This window comes from Bombina bombina, chromosome 7, assembly GCF_027579735.1.
Source record: "Bombina bombina isolate aBomBom1 chromosome 7, aBomBom1.pri, whole genome shotgun sequence".
Lineage (NCBI taxonomy): Eukaryota > Metazoa > Chordata > Amphibia > Anura > Bombinatoridae > Bombina > Bombina bombina.
In genome coordinates this window covers 292,462,258-292,483,913 of record NC_069505.1, presented here as the reverse complement: position 1 = coordinate 292,483,913, position 21,656 = coordinate 292,462,258, and the positions used below count along the sequence as shown (strand labels likewise).

Here is a 21,656-nt window from a genome sequence, read left to right as displayed (position 1 = left end):
ATAATCTCTTTCAATTCAGGCCCGAAAAGGGTCTTTCCTTTGAAAGGGATGTTCAGCAATTTGGATTTTGACTACACATCGGCCGACCAGGACTTGAGCCATAGCGCCCTGCGCGCCAGAATGGCGAAACCTGAATTCTTTGCCGCTAACTTAGCTAGTTGGAAAGCAGCATCTGTGATAAAAGAATTAGCCAGCTTAAGAGCCTTAATTCTATCCATAATATCCTCATATGAGGTCTCCGTCTGGAGCGCATCTTCCAGCGCCTCGAACCAGAAAGCAGCTGCAGTAGTTACAGGAACAATGCACGCTATAGGTTGGAGAAGAAAACCTTGATGAACAAAAATTTTCTTAAGTAAACCCTCTAACTTTTTATCCATAGGGTCTTTAAAAGCACAACTGTCCTCAATTGGTATGGTTGTGCGTTTAGCAAGTGAAGAAATAGCCCCCTCCACCTTAGGGACCGTCTGCCACGAGTCCCGTGTGGTGTCAGATATGGGGAACATTTTCTTAAAAACAGGAGAGGGAACAAACGGAATACCTGGTCTTTCCCACTCCCTAGTTACTATATCCGCAATCCTCTTAGGGACCGGGAACACATCAGGGTAAACAGGCACTTCTAGGTACTTGTCCATTTTACACAATTTCTCTGGAACTACCAAAGGGTCACAGTCATCCAGAGTGACTAATTCCTCCCTGAGTAATAAACGGAGGTGTTCTAGTTTAAATTTAAAAGCCAACGTATCTGAGTCTGTCTGATGAGCAACCTTTCCCGAATCGGAAATTTCTCCCTCAGACAGCACCTCTCTCGCCCCCATTTCAGAGGGTTGTGAGTGTATATCGGATACGGCTACTAAAGCGTCAGAATGCTCATAATCTGTTCTTAAAACAGAGCTATCACGCTTTGCAGGTAACACGGGCAGCTTAGATAAAAATACTGACAGGGTATTATCCATAACTGCCGCCAAATCTTGTAAGGTAAAAGAGTTAGACGCGCTAGAGGTGCTAGGCGTCGCTTGGGCGGGCGTAACTGGTTGTGACACTTGGGGAGAGGTCAACGGACTAACCTCATTACCTTCTGTCTGAGAATCATCTTGGGCCACATTTTTAAGTGCAACAATATGGTCTTTAAAATGTATAGACATATCAGTACACGTGGGACACATTTTGAGAGGGGGTTCCACCATGGCTTCTAAACACATTGAACAAGGATTTTCCTTGGTGACAGACATGTTTAACAGACTAGTAGTAAGACAAACAGGCTTAGATATCACATTAATCAAGCAAAAACACACTTTGCAAAAAAAGTTACTGTGCCTTTAAGAAATAAAAAAGGCACACAATTTTCCAAAACAGTGAAAAATGCACCAAACTTTCTGAAATTTTCACAGTATGTACCTAAAGCATTGGTAAGATTGCACAACTAGAAAAAAAATCGATTAACCCCTTAATGCCCAAACCGGATCAATAGTAAGCTAATAGACCGGTTAAAACAAATTTAGCACCTTGCCACAGCTCTGCTGTGGCCCTACCTTCCCATAGGAGTCGGATTTATGGGGAAAAAGCTTCTTATGGGTCCTCAACTATAGCAGGAGCCACCATGTGAACACAGCCTGAAGATCTATTCAATCTAACTGTGCATATGAGGCGCGAAATTAGGCCCTCCCACCTTACTCCGGTGCGGTGAGGCCTAAAGAAACACTCCTAGGAGTTATAATATTAGCCATGTGGGTAACAACCCCTGAAAGAAACCCAAAGGGACCTTCTAAGTATCTCAAAAACGATATTTATAAGTAAAAAACGTTTGCCATAAAAAAGTGTCAACCCATAAAATAGTGTCAACCAGCATAAATTAGCCCTGTCATGTAAGCTTGTAATTCCATACTTAGTCTCTGAATAAAGCTTACCCTTCCCTCATGAGGATCTTGTCAGACCTTTTCTAGCATTATCACAGTCTTGTCTAGAAATAAATGACTGAACATACGTTATTGCAGCCTAATCTGCAAACCGTTCCCCCCAACTGAAATTTTCTTGTACTCCTCAGTCCTGTGTGGGAACAGCAGTGGATTTTAGATACAACATGCTAAAATCATCTTCCTCTCTGCAGAAATCTTCATCCCTTTTCTGCTGGAGAGTAAATAGTACAAACCGGTACCATTTAAAAATAACAAACTTTTGCTTGTAGAACAAAAACTACAAATCTAACACCACATTCACTTTACCCTTCCAAGAGACACCCTATTGCTTAGAGCCGGCAAAGAGAATGACTGGGGGGTGGAGCTAGAGGGGGAGCTATATGGACAGCTCTGCTGTGTGCTCTCTTTGCCACTTCCTGTTAGGAAGGAGAATATCCCACAAGTAAAGGATGAATCCGTGGACTGGATACACCTTACAAGAGAAATGTAACAGTCAGACACAGCTCCCCTCTCAGTGCTGTAATAACAATGTAACATTCAGACACAGCTCCTGTCTCAGTGCTGTTATAACAATGTAACAGTCAGACACAGCTCCTCTCTCAGTGCTGTAATAACAATGTAACAGTCAGACACAGCACCTCTCTCAGTGCTGTAATAACAATGTAACAGTCAGACACAGCACCTCTCTCAGTGCTGTAATAACAATGTAACAGTCAGACACAGCTCCTCTTTCAGTGCTGTAATAACAATGTAACAGTCAGACACAGCTCCTCTCTCAGTGCTGTAATAACAATGTAACAGTCAGACACAGCTCCTCTCTCAGTGCTGTAATAACAATGTAACAGTCAGACACAGCTCCTCTTTCAGTGCTGTAATAACAATGTAACAGTCAGACACAGCTCCTCTCTCAGTGCTGTAATAACAATGTAACAGTCAGACACAGCTCCTCTCTCAGTGCTGAAATAACAATGTAACAGTCAGAAACAGCTCCTCTCTCAGTGCTGTAATAACAATGTAACAGTCAGACACAGCTCCTCTCTCAGTGCTGTAATAACAATGTAACATTCGGACACAGGTCCTCTCTAAGTGCTGTAATAACAATGTAACAGTCAGACACAGCTCCTCTCTCAGTGCTGTAATAACAAGTAACAGTCAGACACAGCTCTTCTCTCATTGCTGTAATAACAATGCAACAGTCAGATATAAAACAAGATAATATCTTCCAGCATTGGTGATGGGAGTGCAAGCCTGAGGAACTCCTGCCAAAGCTCCAAACAGATCAAAATATACAAAAAGTTCAAGCAGCACCTCCACTTGTACAGAATTATAAATTTTATTGCACCAAGACACAAAAATCCATGACGTTTCTGGCTCAAATGCCCTTAATCATATGACTTAAACATACTACACACCTCTCTTAAATACCTAACACCACAGGTGTTGCTAATTATAACATTCACCAGTATCAAACTTTAACTCTTAAGTATAAATGCCACCTAGTGGTCAGTATATAAAATAACATACAATATACTTTTCTAAAAAAAAGTCTAACAGTGCTACATATATGCAATGAAGTAACAAGAACACTTTTTCACAGAATTTTTTTACAGAAAAACATTTTTTTACAGAAAGACATCTTTTAGAATAATTACAAATCCGGAGGAATGAGTTTCTTCTTCACAGTGTTCATAATAGGGGGAGTAGGATCTAAAGAAATTCAAAAAACAATTTAGAAAATTTTTTTTAGAGAACAATATTGAGATCCATTTCACGATTCATACCCTTTGGGAACATACAATCTAACTTATAGATCCACATAGACTCTCTTTTCTTTAAAATTAACTCTCTATTCCCACCTCTACGAGGAATAGGAACATGGTCTATGATTTGAAACTTCAATTGAGCTATTGAGTGGCCTTTGGATAGAAAATGATTAGAGACTGGGGCATTTAGATCTTTGCATCTTATATTTGATTTATGCTGGATAATCCTATCCCTTACCCTCTGGGTAGTCTCGCCAATGTAGATCCACCCACATGGGCACTTAATAAGATAAATCACATAACAAGAGATACATGTGAGAAATGCATTAATTTTGTACACTTTTCCTGTGTGTGGATGTACAAAGGTAGAACCCTTCACCATGTTATTGCAATTCGCACAGCCCAAACAAGGGTAACAACCCAAGTTTTTTTCAGTAATATAACTCTGTTTCAATTTTTTGCTGCCTATATCAGCCCTCACCAATCTATCTTTAATACTAGAGCCTTTCCTTTAAGCAGACATAGGGCCATTAGAAAATGATTGTATACCTGGATGACATTCTCTCAACATGAACCAATATTTATTAATAATTCTTTTTATCTTAGAACTTTGATTGTTGTATTCAGAAACAAAAATGATTCTATCCTTCCTATCTTTTACTATAGTGGTATTGGTACATGCCTCATCACTAGCCCTTTCAACTTCATTTTGCAAAAGATTAGCTGGGTAACCCCTAGCACTGAATTTCTGACCCATTTCTTTAAGTCTTTTAGTAACAAGTTCTTTATCAGACACAATCCTCTTAACTCTTGTCATTTGACTCCTAGGTAGAGATCTAATCAAAGCTGGTGGATGAGCACTTGTAAAGTGCAATAAACTATTCTTATCGGTACTTTTCCTATATATATCTGTTTTTAACATACCGCCTTCTTTGTAGACCATAGTGTCAAGAAAATGTAAGGATTGTTCATCCCAGGTAAGGGTGAATTTAATGTGTCTAGTGGCACTATTTAAATCCTCCACAAATTTAAGAAGGGATCCAATGTCGCCCCACCAGACACCAAAGATGTCATCTATATAGCGCCACCAAGTGGCGCCATATAGATGGAACATCTCATTTTGGTAGACAAATTTTTCTTCAAATGCAGACATAAATAAGTTTGCATAGGTAGGGGCGACATTGGATCCCATCGCCGTACCCTTTACCTGCATGTAATAATTGTCCTCAAACAAGAAATAGTTACAATATAGGATTATGGTCAACAAATTAAAAAAAAAGTCCTGTTGTGGGGCTTTCCTTTTGCCCAAGTAGCAACTGTGATTTTTTTAATCTGCAGCAGGACTTGAATAGACTGTTTAGGAATATTAAGCTGAAGTCTTTCTTTGCCAATAACGAATTTTGTAGAAATACTAAAATAAGTACAGAGTTAAGTATTTGTAAGTTTGGTTTAAAAAATAAGAGCAGCTTTGTCCCTAACAGCTATAACCACTGTATTGACACATACATTGATTTAGTTCTTAATGATATCAATAGGCTTAAAGATGGTATGTCTGGTGGGAAAGGTACTGTTTGTAAGAAATATAACAGGAGCGCCAATGTTAATAATCTTGGTAAAGCTGAAAGGGATGCCCTGAAATTATTGGAAAATAACAAAAATGTGATTTATAAACAGGCGGACAAGGGCGGTGCCTTGGTGGTACTGGATAAAGGGTACTATGTAAATGAAATCAAAATGCAATTAAGTGATACAAGTGTATATAGATTACTAAACTTCAATCCTACATTGATAATTCAAAAAGAAATAGCATTTTGTTTAGATAAGGCTTTTCAAAATGGTATAATTGATGATGAGACTAGGAAATTTCTTTTCATTGAGAATGGGATAATACCTGTTTTCTATACCTTACCCAAGGTGCATAAGCAAATTGAGAGACCACCTGGGAGGCCAATTGTGGCTAGCACAGAATCTATCTTTTCAAATATTTCAATCTATCTAGATAAAATTTTAAGGGGTTATGTAGAACAGTCAACCTCATATGTAAAGGACACTGGAGATTTCCTTGATAAAATTAAGACCATGAAGACACCAGATAGATGCATTCTCTATAACCTTGATGTGGTTAGTCTATACACCTCAATTGAGCATGAAAGTGGAATTAGTGCAATAAGGAATATATTGATTACAAGCGGTGTATATACTGACTCACAACAGGACTTCTTATTGAATTTGTTGACCATAATCCTATATTGTAACTATTTCTTGTTTGAGGACAATTATTACATGCAGGTAAAGGGTACGGCGATGGGATCCAATATCGCCCCTACCTATGCAAACTTATTTATGTCTGCATTTGAAGAAAAATTTGTCTACCAAAATGAGATGTTCCATCTATATGGCGCCACTTGGTGGCGCTATATAGATGACATCTTTGGTGTCTGGTGGGGCGACATTGGATCCCTTCTTAAATTTGTGGAGGATTTAAATAGTGCCACTAGACACATTAAATTCACCCTTACCTGGGATGAACAATCCTTACATTTTCTTGACACTATGGTCTACAAAGAAGGCGGTATGTTAAAAACAGATATATATAGGAAAAGTACCGATAAGAATAGTTTATTGCACTTTACAAGTGCTCATCCACCAGCTTTGATTAGATCTCTACCTAGGAGTCAAATGACAAGAGTTAAGAGGATTGTGTCTGATAAAGAACTTGTTACTAAAAGACTTAAAGAAATGGGTCAGAAATTCAGTGCTAGGGGTTACCCAGCTAATCTTTTGCAAAATGAAGTTGAAAGGGCTAGTGATGAGGCATGTACCAATACCACTATAGTAAAAGATAGGAAGGATAGAATCATTTTTGTTTCTGAATACAACAATCAAAGTTCTAAGATAAAAAGAATTATTAATAAATATTGGTTCATGTTGAGAGAATGTCATCCAGGTATACAATCATTTTCTAATGGCCCTATGTCTGCTTATAGGAAAGGCTCTAGTATTAAAGATAGATTGGTGAGGGCTGATATAGGCAGCAAAAAATTGAAACAGAGTTATATTACTGAAAAAAACTTGGGTTGTTACCCTTGTTTGGGCTGTGTAAATTGCAATAACATGGTGAAGGGTTCTACCTTTGTACATCCACACACAGGCAAAGTGTACAAAATTAATGCTTTTCTCACATGTAACTCTTGTTATGTGATTTATCTTATTAAAGGGACACTGTATCCAAAAATTTTCTTTTGTGATTCAGATTGAGCATGACATTTTAAGCAACTTTCTAATTTACTCCTATTATCAAATGTTCTTCATTCTCTTGGTATCTTTATTTGAAATGCAAGAATGTAAGTTTAGATGCCGGCCCATTTTTGGTGAACAACCTGGGTTGTCCTTGCTGATTGGTGGATAAATTCATCCACCAATAAAAAAGTGCTGTCCAGAGTACTAAAACCAAAAAAAAGCTTAGTAGCCTTCTTTTTCAAATAATGATAGCAAGAGAACGAAGAAAAATTGATAATAGGAGTAAATTAGAAAGTTGCTTAAAATTGCAAGCTCTTTCTGAATTACAAAAGAAAAAAATTGGGTTCAGTGTCCCTTTAAGTGCCCATGTGGGTGGATCTACATTGGCGAGACTACCCAGAGGGTAAGGGATAGGATTATCCAGCATAAATCAAATATAAGATGCAAAGATCTAAATGCCCCAGTCTCTAATCATTTTCTATCCAAAGGCCACTCAATAGCTCAATTGAAGTTTCAAATCATAGACCATGTTCCTATTCCTCGTAGAGGTGGGAATAGAGAGTTAATTTTAAAGAAAAGAGAGTCTATGTGGATCTATAAGTTAGATTGTATGTTCCCAAAGGGTATGAATCGTGAAATGGATCTCAATATTTTTCTCTAAAAAAAAATTTCTAAATTGTTTTTTGAATTTCTTTAGATCCTACTCCCCCTATTATGAACACTGTGAAGAAGAAACTCATTCCTCCAGATTTGTAATTATTCTAAAAGATGTCTTTCTGTAAAAAAATGTTTTTCTGTAAAAAATTCTGTGAAAAAGTGTTCTTGTTACTTCATTGCATATATGTAGCACTGTTAGACTTTTTTTTTAGAAAAGTATATTGTATGTTATTTTATATACTGACCACTAGGTGGCATTTATACTTAAGAGTTAAAGTTTGATACTGGTGAATGTTATAATTAGAAACACCTGTGGTGTAAGGTATTTAAGAGAGGTGTGTAGTATGTTTAAGTCATATGATTAAGGGCATTTGAGCCCGAAACGTCATAGATTTTTGTGTCTTGGTACAATAAAATGTATAATTCTGTACAAGTGGAGGTGCTGCTTGAACTTTTTGTAATGTAACAGTCAGACACAGCTCCTCTCTCATTGCTGTAATAACAATGTACCAGTCAGACACAACTCCTCTCTCAGTGCTGTAATAACAATGTAACAGTCAGACACAGCTCCTCTCTCAGTGCTGTAATAACAATGTAACAGTCAGACACAGCTCCTCTCTCAGTGCTGTAATAACAATGTAACAGTCAGGCACAGCTCCTCTCTCAGTGCTGTAATAACAATGTAACAGTCAGGCACAGCTCCTCTCTCAGTGCTGCAATAACAATGTAACAGTCAGACACAGATCCTCTCTCAGTGCTGTAATAACAATATAACAGTCAGACACAGCTCCTCTCTCAGTGCTGTAATAACAATGTAATAGTCAGACATAGCTCCTCTCTTAGTGCTGTAATTACAATGTAACAGTCGGACACATCTCCTCTCTCACTGCTGTAATAACAATGTAACAGTCAGACTCAGCTCCTCTCTCAGTGCTGTAATAACAATGTAACAGTCAGACACAGCTCCTCTCTCAGTGCTGTAATAACAATGTAACAGTCAGACACAGCTCCTCTCTCAGTGCTGTAATAACAATGTAAAAGTCAGACACAACTCCTCTCTCAGTGCTGTAATAACAATGTAACAGTCAGATACAGCTCCTCTCTCAGTGCTGTAATAACAATGTAACATTCGGCCACAGTTCCTCTCTAAGTGCTGTAATAACAATGTAACAGTCAGACACAGCTCCTCTCTCAGTGCTGTAATAACAAGTAACAGTCATACACAGCTCTTCTCTCATTGCTGTAATAACAATGTAACAGTCAGACACAGCTCCTCTCTCAGTGCTGTAATAACAATGTAACAGTCAGACACAGTTCCTCTCTAAGTGCTGTAATAACAATGTAACAGTCAGACACAGCTCCTCTCTCATTGCTGTAATAACAATGTAACAGTCAGACACAGCTCCTCTCTCAGTGCTGTAATAACAATGTAACAGTCAGGCACAGCTCCTCTCTCATTGCTGTAATAACAATGTAACAGTCAGACACAGCTCCTCTCTCAGTGCTGCAATAACAATGTAACAGTCAGACACAGCTCCTCTCTCAGTGCTGTAATAACAATGTAACAGTCAGACACAGCTCCTCTCTCAGTGCTGTAATAACAATGTAACAGTCAGACACAGCTCCTCTCTCAGTGCTGTAATAACAATGTAACAGTCAGACACAGATCCTCTCTCAGTGCTGTAATAACAATATAACAGTCAGACACAGCTCCTCTCTCAGTGCTGTAATAACAATGTAACAGTCAGACATAGCTCCTCTCTTAGTGCTGTAATTACAATGTAACAGTCGGACACATCTCCTCTCTCAGTGCTGTAATAACAATGTAACAGTCAGACTCAGCTCCTCTCTCAGTGCTGTAATAACAATGTAAAAGTCAGACACAGCTCCTCTCTCAGTGCTGTAATAACAATGTAACAGTCAGACACAGCTCCTCTCTCAGTGCTGTAATAACAATGTAAAAGTCAGACACAGCTCCTCTCTCAGTGCTGTAATAACAATGTAACAGTCAGACACAGCTCCTCTCTCAGTGCTGTAATAACAATGTAACAGTCAGGCACAGCTCCTCTCTAAGTGCTGTAATAACAATGTAACAGTCAGACACAGCTCCTCTCTCAGTGCTGTAATAACAAGTAACAGTCATACACAGCTCTTCTCTCATTGCTGTAATAACAATGTAACAGTCAGACACAGCTCCTCTCTCAGTGCTGTAATAACAATGTAACAGTCGGACACAGTTCCTCTCTAAGTGCTGTAATAACAATGTAACAGTCAGACACAGCTCCTCTCTCATTGCTGTAATAACAATGTAACAGTCAGACACAGCTCCTCTCTCAGTGCTGTAATAACAATGTAACAGTCAGGCACAGCTCCTCTCTCATTGCTGTAATAACAATGTAACAGTCAGACACAGCTCCTCTCTCAGTGCTGCAATAACAATGTAACAGTCAGACACAGATCCTCTCTCAGTGCTGTAATAACAATGTAACAGTCAGACACAGCTCCTCTCTCAGTGCTGTAATAACAATGTAACAGTCAGACACAGCTCCTCTCTCAGTGCTGTAATAACAATGTAACAGTTAGACACAGCTCCTCTCTCAGTGCTGTAATAACAATGTAACAGTCAGACACAGCTCCTCTCTCAGTGCTGTAATAACAATGTAACAGTCAGACACAGCTCCTCTCTCAGTGCTGTAATAACAATGTAACAGTCAGACACAGCTCCTCTCTCAGTGCTGTAATAACAATGTAACAGTCAGACACAGCTCCTCTCTCAGTGCTGTAATAACAATGTAACAGTCAGACACAGCTCCTCTCTCAGTGCTGTAATAACAATGTAACAGTCAGACACAGCTCCTCTCTCAGTGCTGTAATAACAATGTAACAGTCAGACACAGCTCCTCTCTCAGTGCTGTAATAACAATGTAACAGTCAGACACAGCTCCTCTCTCAGTGCTGTAATAACAATGTAACAGTCAGACACAGCTCCTCTCTCAGTGCTGTAATAACAATGTAACAGTCAGACACAGCTCCTCTCTCAGTGCTGTAATAACAATGTAACAGTCAGACACAGCTCCTCTCTCAGTGCTGTAATAACAATGTAACAGTCAGACACAGCTCCTCTCTCAGTGCTGTAATAACAATGTAACAGTTAGACACAGCTCCTCTCTCAGTGCTGTAATAACAATGTAACAGTCAGACACAGCTCCTCTCTCAGTGCTGTAATAACAATGTAACAGTCAGACACAGCTCCTCTCTCAGTGCTGTAATAACAATGTAACAGTCAGACACAGCTCCTCTCTCAGTGCTGTAATAACAATGTAACAGTCAGACACAGCTCCTCTCTCAGTGCTGTAATAACAATGTAACAGTCAGACACAGCTCCTCTCTCAGTGCTGTAATAACAATGTAACAGTCAGACACAGCTCCTCTCTCAGTGCTGTAATAACAATGTAACAGTCAGACACAGCTCCTCTCTCAGTGCTGTAATAACAATGTAACAGTCAGACACAGCTCCTCTCTCAGTGCTGTAATAACAATGTAACAGTCAGACACAGCTCCTCTCTCAGTGCTGTAATAACAATGTAACAGTCAGACACAGCTCCTCTCTCAGTGCTGTAATAACAATGTAACAGTCAGACACAGCTCCTCTCTCAGTGCTGTAATAACAATGTAACAGTCAGACACAGCTCCTCTCTCAGTGCTGTAATAACAATGTCACAGTCAGACACAGCTCCTCTCTCAGTGCTGTAATAACAATGTAACAGTCAGACACAGCTCCTCTCTCAGTGCTGTAATAACAATGTAACAGTCAGACACAGCTCCTCTCTCAGTGCTGTAATAACAATGTAACAGTCAGGCACAGCTCCTCTCTCTCATTGCTGTAATAACAATGTAACAGTCAGACACAGCTCCTCTCTCAGTGTTGTAATAACAAGTAACAGTCATACACAGCTCTTCTCTCATTGCTGTAATAACAATATAACAGTCAGACACAGCTGCTCTCTCAGTGCTGTAATAACAATGTAACAGTCGGACACAGTTCCTCTCTAAGTGCTGTAATAACAATGTAACAGTCAGACACAGCTCATCTCTCATTGCTGTAATAACAATGTAACAGTCAGACACAGCTCCTCTGTCAGTGCTGTAATAACAATGTAACAGTCAGGCACAGCTCCTCTCTCAATGCTGTAATAACAATGTAACAGTCAGACACAGCTCCTCTCTCAGTGCTGCAATAACAATGTAACAGTCAGACACAGATCCTCTCTCAGTGCTGTAATAACAATGTAACAGTCAGACACAGCTCCTCTCTCAGTGCTGTAATAACAATGTAACAGTCAGGCACAGCTCCTCTCTCAGAATTCTGTACAAGTGGAGGTGCTGCTTGAATTTTTTGTAATGTAACAGTCAGACACAGCTCCTCTCTCATTGCTGTAATAACAATGTAACAGTCAGACACAGCTCCTCTCTCAGTGCTGCAATAACAATGTAACAGTCAGACACAGATCCTCTCTCAGTGCTGTAATAACAATGTAACAGTCAGACACAGCTCCTCTCTCAGTGCTGTAATAACAATGTAACAGTCAGGCACAGCTCCTCTCTCAGAATTCTGTACAAGTGGAGGTGCTGCTTGAATTTTTTGTAATGTAACAGTCAGACACAGCTCCTCTCTCATTGCTGTAATAACAATGTACCAGTCAGACACAACTCCTCTCTCAGTGCTGTAATAACAATGTAACAGTCAGACACAGCTCCTCTCTCAGTGCTGTAATAACAATGTAACAGTCAGACACAGCTCCTCTCTCAGTGCTGTAATAACAATGTAACAGTCAGACACAGCTCCTCTCTCAGTGCTGTAATAACAATGTAACAGTCAGGCACAGCTCCTCTCTCATTGCTGTAATAACAATGTAACAGTCAGACACAGCTCCTCTCTCAGTGCTGCAATAACAATGTAACAGTCAGACACAGATCCTCTCTCAGTGCTGTAATAACAATATAACAGTCAGACACAGCTCCTCTCTCAGTGCTGTAATAACAATGTAACAGTCAGACACAGCTCCTATCTTAGTGCTGTAATTACAATGTAACAGTCAGACACATCTCCTCTCTCAGTGCTGTAATAACAATGTAACAGTCAGACTCAGCTCCTCTCTCAGTGCTGTAATAACAATGTAAAAGTCAGGCACAGCTCCTCTCTCATTGCTGTAATAACAATGTAACAGTCAGACACAGCTCCTCTCTCAGTGTTGTAATAACAATGTAACAGTCAGATACAGCTCCTCTCTCAGTGCTGTAATAATAATGTAACATTCGGCCACAGTTCCTCTCTAAGTGCTGTAATAACAATGTAACGGTCAGACACAGCTCCTCTCTCAGTGCTGTAATAACAAGTAACAGTCATACACAGCTCTTCTCTCATTGCTGTAATAACAATGTAACAGTCAGACACAGCTCCTCTCTCAGTGCTGTAATAACAATGTAACAGTCGGACACAGTTCCTCTCTAAGTGCTGTAATAACAATGTAACAGTCAGACACAGCTCCTCTCTCATTGCTGTAATAACAATGTAACAGTCAGACACAGCTGCTCTCTCAGTGCTGTAATAACAATGTAACAGTCAGACACAGCTGCTCTCTCAGTGCTGTAATATTAATGTAACAGTCAGACACAGCTCCTCTCTCAGTGCTGTAATAACAATGTAACAGTCAGACACAGCTCCACTCTCAGTGCTGTAATAACAATGTAACAGTCAGACACAGCTCCTCTCTCAGTGCTGTAATAACAATGTAACAGTAAGACACAGCTCCTCTCTCAGTGCCGTAATAACAATGTAACAGTCAGACACAGCTTCTCTCTCAGTGCCGTAATAACAATGTAACAGTCAGACACAGCTGCACTCTCAGTGCTGTAATAACAATGTAACAGTCAGACACAGCTCCTCTCTCAGTGCTGTAATAACAATGTAACAGTCAGACACAGCTCCTCTCTCAGTGCTGTAATAACAATGTAACAGTCAGACAAAGCTCCTCTCTCAGTGCTGTAATAACAATGTAACAGTCAGACACAGCTCCTCTCTCAGTGCCGTAATAACGATGTAACAGTCAGGCACAGCTCCTCTCTCAGTGCCGTAATAACAATGTAACAGTCAGGCACAGCTCCTCTCTCAGTGCCGTAATAACAATGTAACAGTCAGACACAGCTCCACTCTCAGTGCTGTAATAACAATTTAACAGTCAGACACAGCTCCTCTCTCAGTGCTGTAATAACAATGTAACAGTCAGACACAGCTCCTCTCTCAGTGCTGTAATAACAATGTAACAGTCAGACACAGCTCCTCTCTCAGTGCTGTAATAACAATGTAACAGTCAGACACAGCTCCTCTCTCAGTGCTGTAATAACAATGTAACAGTCAGACACAGCTCCTCTCTCAGTGCTGTAATAACAATGTAACATTCAGACACAGCTCCTCTCTCAGTGCTGTAATAACAATGTAACAGTCAGACACAGCTCCTCTCTCAGTGCTGTAATAACAATGTAACAGTCAGACACAGCTCCTCTCTCAGTGCTGTAATAACAATGTAACAGTCGGACACAGCTCCTCTCTCAGTGCTGTAATAACAATGTAACAATTAGACACAGCTCCTCTCTCAGTGCTGTAATAACAATGTAACAGTCAGACACAGCTCCTCTCTCAGTGCTGTAATAACAATGTAACAGTCAGACACAGCTCCTCTCTCAATGCTGTAATAACAATGTAACAGTCAGACACAGCTCCTCTCTCAGTGCTGTAATAACAATGTAACAGTCAGACACAGCTCCTCTCTCAGTGCTGTAATAACAATGTAACAGTCAGACACAGCTCCTCTCTCAGTGCTGTAATAACAATGTAACAGTCAGACACAGCTCCTCTCTCAGTGCTGTAATAACAATGTAACAGTCAGACACAGCTCCTCTCTCAGTGCTGTAATAACAATGTAACAGTCAGACACAGCTCCTCTCTCAGTGCTGTAATAACAATGTAACATTCGGACACAGTTCCTCTTTAAGTGCTGTAATAACAATGTAACAGTCAGACACAGCTCCTCTCTCAGTGCTGTAATAACAATGTAACAGACAAAAACAGCTCCTCTCTCAGTGCTGTAATAACAATGTAACAGTCAGACACAGCTCCTCTCTCAGTGCTGTAATAACAATGTAACAGTCAGACACAGCTCCTCTCTCAGTGCTGTAATAACAATGTAACAGTCAGACACAGCTCCTCTCTCAGTGCTGTAATAACAATGTAACAGTCAGACACAGCTCCTCTCTCAGTGCTGTAATAACAATGTAAAATTCAGACACAGCTCCTCTCTCAGTGCTGTAATTAAAATGTAACAGTCAGACACAGCTCCACTCTCAGTGCTGTAATAACAATGTAACAGTCAGACACAGCTCCACTCTCAGTGCTGTAATAACAATGTAACAGTCAGACACCGCTCCTCTCTCAGTGCTGTAATAACAATTTAACAGTCAGACACAGCTCCTCTCTCAGTGCTGCGATAACAATGTAACAGTCAGACACAGCTCCTCTCTCAGTGCTGTAATAACAATGTAACAGTCAGACACAGCTCCTCTCTCAGTGCTGTAATAACAATGTAATAGTCAGGCACAGCTCCTCTCTCAGTGCTGTAATAACAATGTAATATTCAGACACAGCTCCTCTCTCAGTGCCGTAATAACAATGTAACAGTCAGGCACAGCTCCTCTCTCTGTGCCGTAATAACAATGTAACAGTCAGACACAGCTCCACTCTCAGTGCTGTAATAACAATGTAACAGTCAGACACAGCTCCTCTCTCAGTGCTGTAATAACAATGTAACAGTCAGACACAGCTCCTCTCTCAGTGCTGTAATAACAATGTAACAGTCAGACACAGCTCCTCTCTCAGTGCTGTAATAACAATGTAACAGTCAGACACAGCTCCTCTCTCAATGCTGTAATAACAATGTAACATTCAGACACAGCTCCTCTCTCAGTGCTGTAATAACAATGTAACAGTCAGACACAGCTCCTCTCTCAGTGCTGTAATAACAATGTAACAGTCAGACACAGCGCCTCTCTCAGTGCTGTAATAACAATGTAACAGTCGGACACAGCTCCTCTATCAGTGCTGTAATAACAATGTAACAATTAGACACAGCTCCTCTCTCAGTGCTGTAATAACAATGTAACAGTCAGACACAGCTCCTCTCTCAGTGCTGTAATAACAATGTAACAGTCAGACACAGCTCCTCTCTCAGTGCTGTAATAACAATGTAACAGTCAGACACAGCTCCTCTCTCAGTGCTGTAATAACAATGTAACAGTCAGACACAGCTCCTCTCTCAGTGCTGTAATAACAATGTAACAGTCAGACACAGCTCCTCTCTCAGTGCTGTAATAACAATGTAACAGTCAGACACAGCTCCTCTCTCAGTGCTGTAATAATAATGTAACAGTCAGACACAGCTCCTCTCTCAGTGCTGTAATAAAAATGTAACATTCGGACACAGTTCCTCTTTAAGTGCTGTTATAACAATGTAACAGTCAGACACAGCTCCTCTCTCAGTGCTGTAATAACAATGTAACAGACAAAAACAGCTCCTCTCTCAGTGCTGTAATAACAATGTAACAGTCAGACACAGCTCCTCTCTCAGTGCTGTAATAACAATGTAACAGTCAGACACAGCTCCTCTCTCAGTGCTGTAATAACAATGTAACAGTCAGACACAGCTCCTCTCTCAGTGCTGTAATAACAATGTAACAGTCAGACACAGCTCCTCTCTCAGTGCTGTAATAACAATGTAACATTCAGACACAGCTCCTCTCTCAGTGCTGTAATAAAAATGTAACAGTCAGACACAGCTCCACTCTCAGTGCTGTAATAACAATGTAACAGTCAGACACAGCTCCTCTCTCAGTGCTGCAATAACAATGTAACAGTCAGACACAGCTCCTCTCTCAGTGCTGTAATAAAAATGAAACAGTCAGACACAGCTCCTCTCTCATTGCTGTAAAAACAATGTAACAGTCAGACACAGCTCCTCTCTCAGTGAAGTAATAACAATGTAACAGTCAGACACAGCTCCTCTCTCAGTGCTGTAATAACAATGTAACATTCGGACACAGTTCCTCTTTAAGTGCTATAATAACAATGTAACAGTCAGACACAGCTCCTCTCTCAGTGCTGTAATAACAATGTAACAGACAAAAACAGCTCCTCTCTCAGTGCTGTAATAACAATGTAACAGTCAGACACAGCTCCTCTCTCAGTGCTGTAATAACAATGTAACAGTCAGACACAGCTCCTCTCTCAGTGCTGTAATAACAATGTAACAGTCAGACACAGCTCCTCTCTCAGTGCTGTAATAACAATGTAACATTCAGACACAGCTCCTCTCTCAGTGCTGTAATAAAAATGTAACAGTCAGACACAGCTCCACTCTCAGTGCTGTAATAACAATGTAACAGTCAGACACAGCTTCTCTCTCAGTGCTGTAATAACAATGTAACAGTCAGACACAGCTCCTCTCTCAGTGCTGTAATAAAAATGAAACAGTCAGACACAGCTCCTCTCTCAGTGAAGTAATAACAATGTAACAGTCAGACACAGCTCCTCTCTCAGTGCTGTAATAACAATGTAACATTCGGACACAGTTCCTCTTTAAGTGCTGTAATAACAATGTAACAGTCAGACACAGCTCCTCTCTCAGTGCTGTAATAACAATGTAACAGACAAAAACAGCTCCTCTCTCAGTGCTGTAATAACAATGTAACAGTCAGACACAGCTCCTCTCTCAGTGCTGTAATAACAATGTAACAGTCAGACACAGCTCCTCTCTCAGTGCTGTAATAACAATGTAACAGTCAGACACAGCTCCTCTCTCAGTGCTGTAATAACAATGTAACAGTCAGACACAGCTCCTCTCTCAGTGCTGTAATAACAATGTAACATTCAGACACAGCTCCTCTCTCAGTGCTGTAATAAAAATGTAACAGTCAGACACAGCTCCACTCTCAGTGCTGTAATAACAATGTAACAGTCAGACACAGCTCCTCTCTCAGTGCTGTAATAACAATGTAACAGTCAGACACAGCTCCTCTCTCAGTGCTGTAATAAAAATGAAACAGTCAGACACAGCTCCTCTCTCATTGCTGTAAAAACAATGTAACAGTCAGACACAGCTCCTCTCTCAGTGAAGTAATAACAATGTAACCGTGAGACACAGCTTCTCTCTCAGTGCAGTAATAACAATGTAACCATCAGACACAGCTCCTCTCTCAGTGCTGTAATAACACTGTAACAGTCAGACACAGCTCCTCTCTCAATGCTGTAATAACAATGTAATAGTCAGACACAGCTCAGTGTGTAACAGGGTATCTTCATTGTCACACTTACAGTTCTCTCTGTACCTACCTCTGGTGACTGCCAGTTTCCAGGAGGGCTTGTCCTGTACAGCTACGACATTAACTGCGCTCTCTTGAGTCTGCTCCTCATCCTCAATCTCATTGCGCAGCTGCGCCAGTCTGGAGTTCAGCCTCCCTGTGTGCGTTAGTTTTTGGTGAACTTTTAAATTTTTGTTTATTTCACGTTCCTGGTGGGAAAGACAAAGTTACATCCCTGTCATGCAAATACATGTGAATGTCTGTGACAGTGTGTGTCCTCCCTGTGTCTGATAGGATGTGAACTACCTTTGTGTGACAATTTGTGAGCTACCTGAGTGTCACAATATTTGTGCTACCTGAGTGTGACAATATGTGTGATTGTACGTGACAATATGTGTGATTATTTGTGAAAATATGTGTGCTAGATGAGTGTGACAATATGTGTGATTGTGTGTCACAATATGTATGATGTGACAATGGCCCCTATTTAAGAAAGGTCTTGCGGACCTGATCCGACACTGCGGATCAGGTCCGCAAGACCTCGCTGAATGCGGAGAGCAATACGCTCTCCGTATTCAGTATTGCACCAGCAACTCACAAGAGCTGCTGGTGCAACGCCACCCCCTGCAGATTGGCCGCAAGCAGGGGGTGTCAATCAACCCGATCGTACTCGATCGGGTTGATTTCGGGAGATTCCTGTTCGCCTGCTTATGTAGCAGCAGTCTTTAGACCGCTGCCTCATAACTGCTGTTTCTGGCGAGTCTGAAGACTCGCAAGAAACACGGGCCCACAAGCTCCCTACGGAGCTTGTTAAATGGGCCCCAATATGTGTGCTACCTGTGTGTGACAATATGTGTTACATGAGTGTGACAATATGTGTGCTACCTGTGTGAGACAATATGAGTGATTGTTTATGACAAGTTGTGTGCTTCTTGTGTGTGACAATACGTGTGATTGTTTGCGACAATTTGTTAGGGGCTGTTAGGGTTAGACTTAGGTTTAGGGGTTAATACATTTAATATAGTGGCGGCGACGTTGGGGACGGCAGATTAGGGGTTAATAACATAATGTAAGTGGCGGCGGTGTAGGGGGGGAAGATTAGGGGTTAATAAGTATAATGTAGGTGGTGGCGGTGTAGGGGGCGGCAGATTAGGGGTGTTTAGACTCAGGGGTTATGTTAGGGTGTTAGGTGTAAACGTAACTTTATTCTCCCATAGGAATCAATGGGATATCGGGCAGCAGCGAACATGAGCTTTCGCTGCTTTCAGACTCCCATTGATTCCTATGGCATTCGCCGCCTCCAGGGCGGCAGATTGAAAACCAGGTACGCTGGGCCGGAATAGTGCCGAGCGTACCTGGTAGAAATTTGATAAGTAGCAAAAGTAGTCAGATAGTGCCAAATTTGCATTCGGAACATCTGTAATGACGTAAGCATCGATCTGTGTCGGACTTTGACCGGCGGATCGTATGTTACGTCACAAAATTCTACTTTTGCCAGTCTGTAGCCTTTGATAAATAAGGCGAATCAGGCTCACCACAAATACGCTGCGGAATTCCAGCGTATTTGCGGTTGACGGCTTGATAAATAGGCTCCATTGTCACACACAGGTAGCACACAACTTGTCATAAACAATCACTCATATTGTCACACACAGGTAGCACACATATTGTCACACTTACATAGCACATATTGTCACACTCAGGTAGCACACATATTGTCACGCACAGATAGCACAAATCGTCACAATCACACGTATTGTCACACACAAGAAGCACACAACTTGTCATAAACAATCCCTCATATTGTCACACACAGGTAGCACACATATTGTCACACTCACGTAGCACATATTGTCACACTCAGGTAGCACACATATTGTCACACACAGGTAGCACACAACTTGTCATAAACAATCACTCATATTGTCACACACAGGTAGCACACATATTGTCACACTCACGTAGCACATATTGTCACACTCAGGTAGCACACATATTGTCACCCACAGATAGCACAAATTATCACAAACAATCGCACGTATTGTCACACACAAGAAGCACACAACTTGTCATAAACAATTACTCATATTATCACACACAGGTAGCACACATATTGTCACACTCACGTAGCACATATTGTCACACACAGCTAGCACACATATTGTCACACACAATCACACACCTTGTCACAATCACACATATTGACACACTCAGGTAGCACAAATTGTCACAAACAATCACATGTATTGTCACACACAAGAAGCACACAACTTGCTATAAACAATCACTCATATTGTAATAGAATGCAAGCTCAATCCTATTGGCTGTTCCAATCAGCCAATAGGATTGAAGTACAATCCTATTGGCTGGTTGCATCAGCCAATAGGATTTTTTCTACCTTAATTCTGATTGGCTGATAGAAACCTATCAGCCAATCGGAATATAAGGACGCCATCTTGGATGACTTCACTTAAAGCAGGGGTGTCAAACTCATTTTAGTCGCGGGCCATTTTCCATACAAGTACAACTCACGTGGGCCACACATTACCTACATATCTTGTAATTGCTAAACAGTGCAGTGGCATTTGCTTTAACTGTATAAAGTATGTGATTTTAGTTAAAGAGAAAATGATGGAAAGGAATGGACAGAAATGATGTGGGAAATCAGTGCTACCATAGTAATGAACTGCATGTGTAAAAGAAATCATTATGCACTTATCTGTCTTTTTCTTTTTAATAACGTATGTTTTAATGTGTGTGCATCCCTAACAGTAAGCGCACTCGCTCTTTAAGTAATAAGCATATTATAATTAATATTTTTCATGGAGGTGGCGTGGGCCGCACAAAATTAGGTTGAGGGCCGCATGAGGCCCGCGGGCCGCCAGTTTGACACCCCTGACTTAAAGGAACCATCATTCGTCGGGTAGTCGTCGGCCGAAGAGGATGCTCCGCATCGGATGTCTTGAAGTCTTGAAGAGGATGCTCCGCATCGGATGTCTTGATGGATGAAGATAGAAGATGCCGTCTGGATGAAGACTTCTGCCGTCTGGAGGACCACTTCTGCCCAGCTTGGATGAAGACTTCTGCCCGTCTGGAGGACCACTTCTGTCCGGCTTGGATGAAGACGTCTCCCGGTAAGTCGATCTTCAGGGGGTTAGTGTTAGGTTTTTTTAAGGGTGTATTGGGTGGGTTTTATTTTTAGGTTAGGGCTTTGGGCTGCAAAAGAGCTAACTGCCCTTTTAAGGGCAATGCCCATCCAAATGCCCTTTTCAGGGCAATGGGGAGCTTAGGTTTTTTTAGTTATTTTTTTTTTGGGGGGTTGGTTGTGTGGGTGGTGGGTTTTACTGTTGGGGGGGTTGTTTGTATTTTTTTCAGGTAAAAGAGCTGATTTGGCAATGCCCTGCAAAAGGCTCTTTTAAGGGCTATTGGTAGTTTAGTTTAGGCTAGGGATTTTTTATTTTGGGGGGGCTTTTTTATTTTTGATTATTTTAGATTAGGTGTAATTAGTTTAAATATGTTGTAATTTGTTTATTATTTTCTGTAATTTAGTGTTTGTTTGTTTTTGTACTTTAGATAGTTGTATATAATTTAGTTAATTGTATTTAATTGTAGTGTAGTGTTAGGTGTAATTGTAACTTAGGTTAGGTTTTATTTTACAGGTACTTTTGTCTTT

At 40.7% G+C, this 21,656-nt stretch overlaps 1 protein-coding gene across 2 annotated transcripts in view; it reads right to left on the bottom strand.

Moving 5' to 3' along the window:
- Positions 1-21,656, bottom strand: part of CFAP100 (cilia and flagella associated protein 100) — a 136,164-nt gene that overhangs the window by 95,765 nt on the left and 18,743 nt on the right. For both annotated transcript variants that reach the window (XM_053688975.1, XM_053688976.1), the window contains one exon: positions 18,015-18,192. In XM_053688975.1, the coding sequence (XP_053544950.1) occupies positions 18,015-18,192 (178 nt within the window). The remainder of the gene's footprint in view (positions 1-18,014; positions 18,193-21,656) is intronic.